This window comes from Acomys russatus, chromosome 13 (genome assembly GCF_903995435.1).
Source record: "Acomys russatus chromosome 13, mAcoRus1.1, whole genome shotgun sequence".
Classification (NCBI taxonomy): Eukaryota; Metazoa; Chordata; class Mammalia; order Rodentia; family Muridae; genus Acomys; species Acomys russatus.
Genome location: NC_067149.1, coordinates 56645286 through 56660539, shown reverse-complemented (window position 1 = coordinate 56660539; position 15254 = coordinate 56645286). Strand labels below are relative to the sequence as shown.

Here is a 15254-nt window from a genome sequence, read left to right as displayed (position 1 = left end):
TGGTTCTTTCCTTCCATTGTGGATTCCCAGGATTGAACTCAGGTTATCAGGTTTGTATAGCAAGCCTTTTTTTTTTTTTTTTTAACCAACTAAGCCCTCTCACTGGCCCAGGATAATCATTAAAATATAAAGTAGTCCTTGTAGGAACTGGAGAGATGATTTGGTCATTAAGAGCATGTGGTGCTCTTGCAGAGGACCTGGCTTTTGTTCCCAGCATCCATATCTGGTAGCTCCAGTTCCAGGGGATCTGTTACCCTCTTCTGCTCTCTGTGGCATCTGAACACATGTGATTATACATCTAGGTAGGTGGACATACACACACATACATACATACATACATACATACATACATACACTTAAATAAAAACAAATAATGCTCTTTTTTAAAAAGAGAAACTGATGTTAAAGACAGTGGCCCTTTAGCGTTAGGGAGGTTGATGGTAAATCTGACCATTTGTCCTAATGTTTCAAGGCCTTCTGTCAGGGAGCTACCTTCCTTAAGCACACAGTTAAGGGTAGTCACAGTAAACCAGGTGGGTAGTGTGCTGGGGTTGAAAGGGTGAGAACAGGAATTTTTCAGATAAGCATGACAATGAAGGGTGTCACCAGCTCTAGGTGATGCTAATTTCTTTGATTCTGGTCCCATTCTTATGAGCTGCTGAGAATGTGGCTCTGATTCAAGTACCATTGTTCACTGAGATACCTCTTGATAAGCCTCTACACATTCAGTAAATATTTATTGAGCCCTTAATATATATCAGACACTGGGTGTGGTGCTGGAACTAAGAGCTATTTAAGACAACATTGCTGCCCTCAAAGAACTCATAGCCTGCACAGATCACCTCTCCTGCACCAACTCAGCATGTGCAATGGTGTTATTTCATTAGCCTTGCCATGGGTGTGAAGGGAGAGCCAACCACCTCTCACTCTGACAAGTGAGATGGAAGGTTCATTGATAACATGTGTGGCATTCTGTGTGCCTGGATAAGCAAAGCATGAGGACTCCGTGTTGTTAAGAAATCTGCCACAACATATTTATATTAGGAGAGAAGTTAATTATGAAAGGTGGAGGGGGGAGAGAGAAGGGGTGCCCCAGAAAGGAGAGAAACTGAGAGTCAGAGAGAGAGAGAGAGAGCGACAGAGAGCGAGAGAGGGAGAGAGAGAGAGAGAGAGAGAGAGAGAGAGAGAGAGAGAGAGAGAGAGAGAGAGAGAGAGAAGTGTGTGTGTGTGTGTGTGTGAGAGAGAGAGAGAGAGAGTGTGTGTGTGAGAGAGAGAGAGAGAGAGAGAGAGAGAGAGAGAGAGAAAGAGTGTGTGTGTGTGTGTGTGTGTGTGTGTGTGTGTGTGTGTGTGTGTGAGAGAGAGAGAGAGAGAGAGAGAACACTTGGTGGCAGATGATGATGTCAGAGGTTGCTAAGCAACCTAGAGGCAGGCTAGAGGGGCGGCTGTGTGCTAACACTCTGACCATCTTGTTTGTTTGAGATGAATCACTTTAGCCAGGCTTGCCCCTCCCTCCCAAGTCCTGGAATCAAAGGCTGAAATAAACTCATCTTAAATTTCAATCAGCTTAAAAAACCAAAATGAACAAACAAAACATCACACACACACACACACACACACACACACACACACACACACACACACCAACAACCCCCTAAAAACAATTACTCAAGTTCAACCGTTTATTTCCAAATTCAAAATCCTTCCTTACAAATGTTGATTTCTTCAAAACCCTGTATTTCAGCTGTTATTTTAGCCACTGTCAGTCTTCAATTCTTTTTTAGGCTAATATATATATATATATATATATATATATATATATATATATATATATATATATATATATAGTGTATGTGTGTGTGTTGTCAGAATCTAATGAACTTCTGAAACTCCCTAAAACAGAGAGGAAAATTTTAACTAAGTAGGGAATAACGAAGCCAGTCTGTATAGCATGAGCTCCCTCGGGGAATCCTAGGGCAGCCTGCGCTACACAGTGAGCTCAAGCTCACCTCGGAAACTGAAAAGGCCTTTCTCAAAGTAAAAGTAAAAACATTTCTTTAAAAAGGACTAGAGATATAAGTTACAGATAAAGCACTTGCCCGGTGTGTAAGGCCTTAAATTCAGTTCTCAGTACTACAAAACAAAACAAACAAGTCAAGTTTAAAGCTAAACTAGGAGTTTATCTTACCCCTGTCAGAATAATAGTTGTTAAGAAAAGAATTAACAAGTGCTTGTGAGGATACTGAGAGGAGGAAACCCTCGTACCCCGCTGGTGGGAATGCACACTAGGTCAGCCACTGCTTCTTTGGGATAAAGCAATTTGATCATGGTGAGTAATCTTCTTGATGTGACCTTCAATTCAGTTTGTAAATAGTTTATTGAAAAAAATTTATCTATGTTCACCAGGGATTATCTTTTGGTTATTATGTTGTGTCTGTTTGATTCTGGTGTCAGAGTAATATCAGCTCTCTAAAAGATAAATCTAGACATTGCTGGTGAAATTGTAATTTCACTGCCACTGTGGAAGTCAGCATGGCAATGTCTTAAAAGCTAAAAATAGACCCAGTAGGACCCAGCTATACCACTCACTTCTGACATTTACCTCAAGGACTCCAAGTCAACATATCATAGAGACACCTGCCCATCAATGCTTATTGCAGCATTGCTCAATCTAGGTATGCAACAACAGAAGAAAGAATAAAGATAAATATATATATATATATGCATGTGTGTGTATACATATGAATCATATATGTATACATATATATATCAATTTGAAAAAGTTACGTGTATCAGTACCTACCTGGTGTATGCATACATGTATGTGGGTGCCCTCAAAGACCACCTGAAAGCAAGGGGCTCCTGGAGCTATAGTGGGTGTTGGAAATTGAACAGCAAGTGCAGTCAAAGCCATCTTTTCAGTCCCTATAATGGAGTTTTTACCCCCCCCCCCCAGCCATAGAAAGGAATGAAGTTACGTCGTTTAGAGCAAAATGGATACAAGTGGAGATGACCATGCTAAGTGAAAAACCAAACATCAAGTCTTCTCATTCGTAGTCTCTAGATTTTGTATAGACCCATGGATAAAAATCAGTCAGCTAGATGTGGTGTTGCACGCCTTTAATCCCAGCACTTGGGAGGCAAAGACAGACAGATCTCTGTGAGTTCAAGGCCAGCCAGCTACACATTGTGAGTTCCAGGACAATGAGGGCCACACTGTGAGACACAGCCTAAGAGTGAAATCATGTGTATATGAGATGAAAGTAGAAGTGAAACCATATAGGGGAGCAAGAGGGACTAACAAGAGGCAAGAAGAACATAGAAAAGTAGGGCGGGAGGCATGGGGGTATGCTCGCATACTTGTATGAAGATGTAAATAATCTACAGTTCTCAGCTGAAACTAAAACTAAATAAGATGCCAGTGCTACTGATAGGATATGAAAAAATATTATATTTCAAATGATGACTTTCCCTTGCTTAGATTAATTCATTTTTCATTCATTCACTTATTGATTTATTCAATCAATCAGCAAATATACCTACCATGTGCAAGGCCTTGTACAAGATTCTGGAAATACACAAACCAACTCGGTGCCCTTCCCCCACCTCCACTAGCATTCATTAATAACTAAGTGAATTCCCACCTACAATGGTGAAAGCGGGGAAATGCCTTCAATCTTGTTATCTCTTTCTGCCACCTACTGGGCATTTTTTTCTTTCATGGCTTTCAGGTATACAAGGACCAAGGAACCAGAGTTTCTAAGGAAAGGAGTTGGAGAGAGTCTATTCTCGACCATTATAAAATTTGAATCTCATTTTAACATGTGAGTTTCAGAGTATTTTACAAATTGGTTTTCATTTTAGTTGTGTACACGTTTCTGTATACAAGGCAAAGCGACCAGATCAGAGTAGCTAACGTTTGCATCTTAAACATTTAACAACAAATTTTAAATTAATTCTTAGTAGTTGCATATAATAATCACAAGTATTTGCAGGCACAGTGTAGTGTTTCAGTACACATGTTCATGTCTTCTTGGTTAAGTACAGCTCTCTTCACCTCCACCCAAATCCCTGAGGCTCCAATGCAACTCCTCCAGTGGGAGCTGGAGTCTCTCACTGAGTCACTGCTGTGTGTGCCAGGGCAGTCACTCCATTGCTCTCCCACTTGTAGTTTTCCTAATGAGCCTCTGCTTAAACCACGTTTTGACTTTCTTTGGCTTCTTTCCATTCTGGTAGGAGTTAGAGTTTCTTGCCAGGACAGTGGAGGTGTGTACCTGGATTGCCCAACCTAGGCAGGAGAGAGTCAGAGGTCCTTGTAGCAGGCTCTCCCAACCAGTTCGGAACCCTCTCTCACTTCTGGAAGGCAGCAGTGTCTGGAGGTGGGGAGGAGTTAGTACCTTCTCATAGTCATCTGGGCTTCCTAAAAATGCTGCGTGGCAGTTGGGACCCACAGGATTAGGCATGAAATAGCCCATTTGCTCTGCGTCACCAATTCTCGAAGTAGGTCAAATGCATCCTGGGATGGTTCAGTCACAGAAAGAGATGGATCAGTCACCTGAAGTCCCCTGCTGACTCAGAGGCATGCCTCATTTTCCCTGCTCCTCAGTCCTTGTTAATTTTTTATTTAGAAAAGATTAACCGAGTGTATGATAGTTGGTTGGATTTGTAACTTTGGAGAGAACTGCCTCCCATTGATTGCTGTCACATCAAAAGTCATTCTGAACTTAAGGAGATAAGACTTAATGCTAGGATAGTAAACACACTTCTAGAAATCTTTCCAATCCCTTGTTGGGTGAGTGGCAGCACAGACAGTGGCTGAAGCAGGTGAATTGCAAGTTTGAGACCAGTCTGGGCTCAATAATAAGACCGCATTTTAGGAAATCAAAACCCAATAAAACACAATTTAAAAGATGAATTTTATTTTTTAAAATTATGTGTGTCTGTACGTGTGAGTACAGACACTCATGGAGGCCACAGGAGGGTGTCATATTGTTTTTAAAATGTATCTGTATTACCTGTAGGCCTGGCTAGCAATCAATTAAGACACAGACACTTGTTATACTTTAAAATAGCTTTAGTTAACCTGGGACAGGGCAGATATCAATCCGCTAAAGTACTTTAGATAGTGGGGCAGGCATGGGATCCTGGCCTCAATCCCATGCCATCTGTTTCCAATAACTTCTATTAAGCTACCTCCCATCTATAATCTCATATACTTGCTTATGTTCTTCATCTGGGCCGGATTCTCCATCCACGCTGCCATGTGTTTCTCTTCTATCTAATCCATGATGGCCTTCCTCTCTTCACTTCAGGTCTCTCTCTCTCTCTCTTTTTCTTTTTTTTTTTTTTTTTTGTGGCAGTCTTTCTTCTTCCCCCAATTCCTTCCTTTCTAAGCCCTACCTATCTCCTTTGCCCTGCCCAGGTGGGACAGGACAGTAAGTAGTAATTAGCATCAAAATACATCAGACCATGCCCCAACAGTATCAGATCCCCTAGAGATGGAGAAACAACCAGTTGCAAGTCACCCAACTTTAGTGGTGGAAACAAATTCAGTTCTCTGCAAGGGTCTATACAATCTTAACTGCTAAGCCATTGCTCCAGCCCCCAGAAACATAATTTTAGTACTGATAGTCTTATTTCTTACCCTCAACAATTGGTAGACACTATAAAAAAAAAAATATATATATATGGATCGAGAGGTGGTTCTATGGTTGAGAGCACTTGTTGCTCTTGTAGAAGACCTGGGTTTGAGTCCCAGCACCTACATGCAGGTTCACAACTACATGCAACTTCACTTGCAGAGTATGTGGTACCATCTTCTGATCTCTGAGGACAACACACACACACACACACACACACACACACACACATACACACACACACACATGCACAAGCGCACGCACACACACACCCTCTACCCTACACATGGTACATGTACATACATGCAGATGAACACACATGCACATAAAATAAATATAAATAAAAATATTAAAAATGTGCACATATTCATTTATGTCTAGTGTCCCCAGAAAACCTTCATCCTCAAGAACTCAGGCTTATCCTTCTTGACTCTGAAAGTTTAAGGTCATGTCCTGTGCTCAGTCTTCACTCAACCATAAGAAGGGCATGATGGAGCAGTATTAAGTCAGTAGCTCAGTTCCCCCTTTGATCTTCTGTTTTCTTGGTTCTTTTTCTTCTTTTCGTTTGATAAACTAGCCCATTAATTCACCCATTTCCCTTGTCACTCTGATCATCTCTCAGATGCTAATTATCCTTCTCCTTTCTTAATTCTTGTTGTTATTCTGTCAGTGATGGTCACTATCAACACAGCCTCAATCTCTCCATACTTGCACTCCTCTGGGATGTAACCAAGTCTGGCTTGCCATGCCCTCCTTCTTTATTAAAGTCTCAAGATGAAGTGTCTCATGGAAAAAGTCCATGTGGAACTTGGTATAACTTAAGGTACTTCATGAGGGCTCCAACTCATAGACTCAAGTGTCTCATGTGAAGTCATGTGCTCTTAGGGATAGAGAAAATACTGAAGCATGAAGATGAGAGAGCCTAGAAGTGAGGACAATGAGAAATTGGGAGGGGGTTAGGGATATGGTTCAGCAGATAAGAGTTCTGGCTATTCTTCCAGAGGATCTGAGTTTGATTTTCAGGACCCATGGTTGATGACGGCTAACAACTGCCTGTCATAACTCCAGCTCCAGGCAACTCAGTGCTCTCACCTGGCCTCTACAGGCACCTACATGTATGTGGAATACACTCACAAAGATACACACACATAAATATAAATAAAAATTGATTGAGGGTCTGGGATGTAGTTTGGTGGTAGAGTGTTTATGTAGCATGCACAAAGCCTTGGTTTGTTGATTCCCTAGTACTACAAATCATATACATATGTGTGTATATATATATATATATATATACATATATATATATACATATATATATATATGACAGATAGGGAGATATGTAGATAGAATATGTTAGAATAAAGATAAATGGGTATAGGTATATGAGTGTGGATTGTGTCAGACATAGGAAGAGAAGAGGAACATGAGCGTGGAATTGCTTAAGGAAGCAAAAGAAAGTGGAGAGAGGGAGGGATAGAGTACAAGAGAGAAAAGAGAGAGAGAGAGAGAGAGAGAGAGAGAGAGAGAGAGAGAGAGAGAGAGAGGGAGAGGAGACAGAGGGGAGAGGGGAAGAGGAGAGAGGAGAGAAAGAAACAGAGAGAATTGAATACAAGGATATTAGGCAAAAAAAGGAGATCTACTCCCCTACCATAAGTGCCTTTTGAAAATTGGGTCTCAGAGTAAGATCTAATCTTAACTCTTGAATATGTGCCAAGATATTTATCTCAAGAATGACCCTGCTATGGCTAATCTTGGTTGTAAACTTAGCCAGACATTTCCTGGAAGTATTAACTGAAGGAGAAAGACCCTCTCTCAGAGCGGGCAACACCTTTGGCTGGCAGCCCAGATACAAGGAGGTACAAAGGAAAAAGCTGTTGATTTTTGCCTGCCAGTGTCTGCCCCATGCTTGTGAGTGAATCTATCCTGGTGATGCCACTATCACTGATGATGCCATTCTTTGATGGTATTGGAACCCAAATTCTTTGGCCTTCTAGTGTTGACTGAAGGCTCGTGATTCCCCAGGAATTCTCCAGGCTTTCAGCACCAGTTTGAGAATGGTAAGGCATCCAGTCTCAAAGATGAAGCAGCTTCTGTATTCTCAGCAGCTACATCTTGCTGATGACCATTGTTGGATTATCTAGTTAGTACTGTGACAGTCAATCTAACAAATCTTTTTATATATATATATTCTATGAGTTCTGTTCCTGAGAACCCTAACATAGCCACTTTTCCCTTTATCTTAGTGTTTCCTGGTCCTCTCCATGTGTATCCCTCCTGTTCGTCTGCTTTTTCTTCTTCCCTCACTAGACCAGGATGCCACACCCTATTCTCTATATTGCTCAGCATTAGCTAGTTGGCTTTTATTGGCAATACAGAAAACAAATGGTGGCATGTTTACACAAACTTGAGACAGGATAGTGGTGTAGAGAAATCAGCATCTGAATGAACGAAGGTAGATGGTACACAGTCCACGAGAACATTTTGCCAACAGAAAACAGCTCTCTCTCTCATACACTTAAGCCTGGCTCACTGGCACCCACACCATCAGAGTCAACTCTACTGTGCTGCCCGGGTAAGGTGCAGGGCCAGTTCTCCCATGTGTTGTAGCAGGGAAGTTCCTAGGCCAGATGTCCTACTCTCACACCCTTGGGGCTTCCTCACCCACAACCCCTGCAACCCTTGGAACCATGGTCAGCTCTACTTTGCTGCCCAAGTGAGATGTAGGACTCACTCTTTTGAGTATTATAGCTGGTAAGGGACAGGGCCAGCTCTCTTACTCATGACCCTGGGGCCAGCTCTCCTGGCCTGGCATAGGTGGTGAGGGATGAGGTGGGAAGGATGGCATCTCTCCTTTGTCCTTGCCACCACACAGCAGACAAGTTTGGGGGGCCAGGTATCCTATGTTCATGCCTTCAGGGGCATGTCACCCACATTCCTAACCACCAGGGTCAGCTCTGCTGTGCCGCCAGGATAGGTGCAAAGCTCACCCTCCTGAGTGCTGCAGCTGGTGAAGGGCAGGGGTAGCAGACAACACTCCCATTCTTGTGACCCTTGGGACATCTTTCCTGCCTGCCATAGGTAGCAAGGAATACTACCTTGCCTATGCCACTGCATGGTACACAAGTGGAAGGTCCAGCTCTTCCATGCTCATGTCCTCAAGGCCAGCTCACCTCTAACCCTTGCAAGCAAGGCCAACTTTACTGTGCTGCCCAGGCAAGTGCTGCAGAAGATAAGGGGCAGGGCTCTCTCTTCTCCCTCCTTCCCTCCATCCCTCCCTCCTTCCATCCCCCCCTCTCATGACCTCTCCTGACTTCTGAGACCTACAATTTGATTAGCTACTTATGAGTTAAGTAATTTGTTTCAAACATTACAAGGAGATTCAGATTTAAACAACCCAAGATGCCTAACAGCTGAAGCAGAAAAAGAGGTAATTCTTGTAGGACAAAGACTGCAAAATGCATATGTTGATCAAATTGATCCCAAACTTGATTGTATTTTGGTTATTTTGCCGCCAACTCATTCTCCTACTAGGCTCATTATGCAAAAAGAAGATACTATTATGGAATGCAATTTTTAAAGCACACAAACAAAGTAAAAATTAAAGAGATGCATAGAAAAGATTTTGGAATTACTTATAAAAGGTGAATAAGACTGTGCCAATTGTCAGAAACAGACCAGGCCAAAATTGTAATGCCTCTTACTAATGTTGAGATTATGTCATTGTAGGCATTCAGTGAAGATTGTCAAAGAGCTTATAGTAACTATTTGGGAGACATTAATAACAAATACCCCAAAAGCAAACACATACAGTTTACAAAAAGAACTGATTGGATTCTTCCATGTATTATGAAGAGAATGCCAATTCCAGAGGCACCAACCTTCTATGTTGATGTAAACAGGATGGGAATGCCAGGTTATAAGTCAGACAAAATAAGTAAGGTGATCAAAGGTCTGTGCACTTCAGTTAAAAAATCAGAACTGTAGCTAGGCTTGATGGTGCACGCCTTTAATCTCAGCACTCGGGAGGCAGAGGCAGGCGATTGCTGTGAGTTTGAGGCCAGCCTGTCTACAAAGCAAGTCCAGGACAGCCAAGATAACGTAGAGGAAACCTGGTCTTGAAAAACAAAAACAAACACAAACAAACAAACAAAAGCAAGACAAAACAAAACAAAAATATCAGAATTGTATGCAATCCTTCTGGTATTATTAGATTTTCCCAAGTACCTTATTATAATTACTGACTCTCTTTATGCAGAAAGAGTTGTTTGGCATATAGAAACTGCTAAATTTATTCCTGATAACTCAAAATTGACTTTTTTATTTATGCAATTGAAACAGGCTATCAGAAGTAGAAACTATCCCTTGTATGTTACTCATATTTGGTCTCATACAGGTTTACCAGGTCCACTGGCACAAGGAAATGAGGAAACTGATCAATTACTAATAGCAAATATGTTAGAAGCCTCAAAATTTCATGAAAAACATCATGTTAACAGTAAAGGTTTAAAGAAAAAAATCTCTATCACTTGGCAGCAAGCCAAAGAAATAATAATAAAAAAGTCCCACACGTTCTCTTATAACTAAATTCCATTACCTACTGGAAGTAATCCTAGAAGTGCCAAAAGAAATAAAATCTGGCAAATGGATGGGTGTCATTTTGCAGAATTTAGAAAACAAAGGTACGAACACCATACCATTGATACATACTAGGGTTTCAATGAGTAACTGCTTTAAGTTCTGAAAAGGCTGATCGTGTAATTACACATTTAATGGAAATAATGTCAATTATGGAGATTCCTGTACAATTAAGACTGACAATGCTCCTGCATATGCATCCAGTAAGATGAAGCAATTTTTTGCATATTATAACATAAAGCACATCACTGGTATATCACACAATCCTACAGGACAAACAGTTGAGGAAAGAGCTAATTGTATCTTAAAAGAGATGCTTATTAAGCAAAAAGGAAGAGTAAAGACCCCCCAGGGACATACTAAGAGACATTGGTTAACCCCCCCCAAAACAAAACAAAACAAAAACAAAAGCAACAACAACAACAACAACAACAAAACAAAACTGAGGAACTAGGCCAACCAATATACTAAAAGGATGTGTTGACATTAGATGGAAACCTGCAATAGTTTTGAGATGAGGATGTGTTTATGCTTCTGCATCTACAAGGAATGTAAATATATGGTTACCAACAAAACATAAAGATTAGATATGACCAGGGAAGACCTCTTACTATCTGAATCATGAATGTCTTTGCATGGCAACTTAATCTTATTGGCTACCTGGCCCACATGACACGCTATCCTTTCATATAGCTTGGATAGAGATACATAGTGCAGTTCAAACAGACTTATAAAGTTGATAGATGCATTTTACCTGCTCAAACATAGAACAGAAAATTATCTTTAGCTGATTTGTGCACCTTGCATATTCCATATAAAAATGTACCTATCCTAATAGCTTTAAAAGTTTGTTTATTTTCAGAGCAAAAGACCAGACAACAATGAAGACAAAGCAAGTATCCCAGGTGATTCAGCCTCACAGGCTGCCTCAGCTACTGTTTCCTCAAGAATTTGCATGCAAATCAACTTCAAAAAGACCAGTTCAAATGATCAATCCCCCAGAGTCTGGCCAGAAAAAAGATAGAGCTAGCTCTTCCAGCATTTGGCCAATATCCTAAGTTTCTAAGGGTATCCTCAAAAGATATTTTTATCTCCAGACAGCAAAACGTAATTTTAAGAACATGATGTCCCCATTAACAATAGTGGGTAGTTTTGTTGGGTTATGGATGTTTGTTATTGTCTAGGGCTTATAAGTTAGTAAAGCTTAGATTCGGATATTTCTTTCTTTCCACCCTCTATCCTTCTTTTTCTCTTACTTTTCTAAATGTTAGGGGAAAAGGGGGGGGGGGAAGGAAAATGACAAAAGGGGGATATAGGATAAAAAATTGTTGAATCTAATAGCCTAAAATACTTTACATTGATATTGCATATTGATAGAAATTTAAGATTTTGTTCAACTTTTACTTAGTGCATTATACATGTGTAACTCATTTTTGTGTATTAATATAAAGTTAAGATTATTTTGTTCAGTTTTTACTTAATGTTCTTTACAAATGCAACTCATTTGAAAATGTGATATAAAGTTCTAGTCTTATGAAAGCTAACTATTACAAAATGTTCAGGATGACTGGAGATGCAAGTTAGTAGCTAGTTACCTATAAATATTGTTACTTGTAGTCTTGTTAGATACTAGTTTAGTTATTTACAGAAGTAAGCTTTATTTAGTCTTGTATATATTTTCAAGGTTAAGCAGATAGTACATAGCTAGAAACAAGCAATTTTTTTATGTTGTACAGGTGTTTATTAAATGAACATGGGAGGAGAAAAAAATGGAGAAGGGGTACCCCGCTATATGGAAATAGCTATGGAATGTCTTATTTCTTCCATCTATTGTGACTGAAAGGTTTGGTGGGTATAGTAGTGTAAGATGGCATCTCTGGTCTCTTAGAGCCCGTAGCAATCTGTCCAGGACTTTCTGGATTTCAGTGTCTCCATTGAAAAATCAGGTGCAATTCTAGAAAATATGCCTTTATATGTTACTTGATCTTCTTTGCTTGTAGGTTTTAATATTTATTTATTTTTTTGTTCTGTACATTTAGTTTTGATTATTATGTGTCCAAAGGGCTTTCTTATCTGGCCTAATATATTTGATGTTTTGTATGTTTCTTGAACATTGATAGGCATCTCCTTCCTTAAGCCAGGGAAATTTTCTTCTGTGATTTTGTTGAAAATATTTTCTGGGCCATTGATCTGGGTTTCTTCTCCTGCATGTATTATTATTATTCTTAGATTTTTTGTTTTTTTATGGTGTTCCAGATATCCTGAATGTTTTGTGTCAGGAGTTTTAGATTTAACATTATCTTTGATGATGAATCAATTTCCTCTATATTGTCTTCAATGTCTGAGATTCTTTCTTCTGTTTACCAGAATATCTTGTCCTGCGACATATAATGTGTAGGACCCTCCACCTCTGCCAGCCTTGAAGTAGTCATATAGCCTGGTAGCCAGGCTTCAGGTGAAACCTCCTCTCTCCTTATAAGGACATGTCTAGCTAGCATCTGGAATTCCTCTTCATGAAAATAAAGCATTCCCAGCACCTAGACCCCAGCCAATGATGTGCACTCACCCTGAATACCTCTACCCACTCCCCAAGGCTTATATAACCCTTATTCACCCCCAATAAAGAGAGATGTTTCACTGAAAATTGTCTTTCAGAAGGCTCTTTCTCCTGTGCTCACTGCCAACCAAGATCCTGTTAACACATCAGCCTGGCTAGGCTTCATTATTTCCAGTCCAGCCAGGTATTCAAAGATACCTTGATAGCCCAAGGGCAAAAGCTGACCTGAGCCAGCATTCATAGAATTCTTTAAGTGATTTATTAATTTTCTCTTTAAAGACCTCTATCAGATTCATAAAGGTTGCTTTAAGTTGTCTTCTTGTGCTTCATCTATATTGGAATACTCAAGGACTGTTGTGGTAGGGTTGCTGGTCTCCAGTGGAGACATATTGTTCCAGTTATTATTGATTGTGCTTTTATGCTGGCACCTAGGCACCTGGGATTGGGAAGATTATAATTCTAGAAGTTTAAATGTTGTCTTGTCTTTGTTTGGGTGAGTGTTTTGTTTCTTTGTTTCTTCTTCCTCTCTGTTTCTTAGGAGAGAATATGGTGACTGTGTATTGCCTGGTAGAAAATTCTTCTGGGCTCCTGAGAGGAATGGCCACTGGACTCTCAGGTAAAATGTATTTCTGAATTTTGTGAGCTGACACTTAGGAATAGAGATGGGCTGGGTATGTGTGAAAGGGTTCACAGGAAGAAGAAAAGCAGGGTGCTCCCCCAGGATCATCTTAGTCCTCTGGAAATGGGACAGAGAGTGAGGAGAAGCTTCAGCGAAAGGTCTGCTGCAGAGCTGTTAATAAGACTGGAAGATTGGACTTGAAGGAAGGAATGACGAGAGAGGCCAATATCTACAGTCATCCTACTTGCTCCCCTGGTCAGAGTAGACTGTGGAGTTGGGGGCTTGGATAAAGGAATGAATGAGTGGGGACAGGGAAGATAGGAGGGGAAGATTTGTGTGGTCCACTGGGCATGGGGGCAAGGGGAAAGGAGGCTGCAGATGGAGTCCCACTGCAGAGCTATGGTGGGGCTGGGGTTTGGATTTGGAGACAAGGGAGAGGTGAAGCTCTGGCAGGAGTGGTCTGTTGGTTCCCAGGGAGTGCCTGTTGGATTTGGGGTCTGGGATAAAGCAATGAGCGGAGGAGGGAGGTTAGGAGGGGAAGCTCTTTGTGGTCCATGGGAGATGTGAGGCTGCAGCAGACGTTCTGCTTCAGGGCTCGGCATGCGACTAGGGGATTGGGTTTGGAGGAGCAGATGGGAGGGTAAAGATCTGCAGTTAGCATATGTGTGTGTGTGTGTGTGTGTGTGTGTGTGTGTGTGTGTATGTGTGTGTATCTCATTTGACACTTCTCTAAACTGAGCATTTTTCTTTCATGTTATTTTTATTTCACAATTTCTTTCTTTTCTTTCTTTCTTTCTTTTTTTTTTAGATTATTTGAAATACAGCTTTATTCTGGTTCTAAGTGAGAAGAATGAGAATGACAGTAACAAACAAGATTCCACCACTGAGTATTATGATGCAACTGTACCATTCTTATCTTTGAAATTCAGGAAGGAAACAACTCTGTTCCAAACAGCTAAATATGCAAGTCCAAAAAACTGAAAGTGTGTTTTAACTGCCACATTCACTCCGAAGCCCATTCATCGCCTTCAGCATCCCAATGAAGTTCACGCTCTGTTAGCTAAATAAGGTGGCACACACATTGCGCCGCTGCCATCACAGGACAGTTGCCTGTAAAACTAGACTTCTGACGCAGGGCTCCACCTCATGCGGAAGGGCAGTCATCTGAGCAGCCTCTAATCATGCTCATACTGTGCTGCCAAAGCTGGGTCCATGACCACCTCGGGGGGGGGGGGCGGGGCAAGAGCAGGCATAGCAACAAACTCCAAGTTAGGATCTCCAATTCGCTTTCTGGCAAGCCAGAGGGAAGGCTTTTCAAAGTTGTAGTTGCTTTGGGCAGAAATGGCATAGTGTTGAAGGGTCTCCTTTCGGTGGAAGATAATAGATTTTGCCTTCACTTTCCTGTCCTTAATATCCACCTTGTTGCCATACAACACAATGGAGATATTTTCACACATGCGTACCAGACCTCGGTGCCAGTTAGGTATGTTCTTGTAAATAACTCTCGATGTTACATCAAACATAATGGCACACTGGGCTTGGATGTAGTAGCCATCGCGAAGGCTCCCCGAACTTCTCCTGGCCGGCTGTGTCCCACACGTTAAACTTGATGGGTCCTCTGTTGGTATGAAAGAAGAGTGGGTGCACCTCCACTCCCAGGGTGGCTACATACTTCTCAAACTCGCCTGTCAAGTGGCACTTTACGAATGTTGTATTTGTGTCTCTCCCTGTGCGACCATCGCTGCGATCCTTCCAGAAAGTCTTTGTGCCTGTCCGACTGAATGGTTGGGATATGAATAGATTTTTA

The 15254-nt window shown here is 41.1% G+C and overlaps 1 protein-coding gene across 1 annotated transcript; it reads right to left on the bottom strand.

The window, feature by feature from the left end:
• Nucleotides 1-14622: 14622 nt before the first annotated feature.
• Nucleotides 14623-14970, bottom strand: LOC127196886 (GTP-binding nuclear protein Ran-like). The gene has a single exon (XM_051154625.1). It carries the CDS (start codon nucleotides 14968-14970, stop codon nucleotides 14623-14625), a length of 348 nt encoding a protein of 115 aa, XP_051010582.1.
• Between the last annotated feature and the right edge of the window lie 284 nt (nucleotides 14971-15254).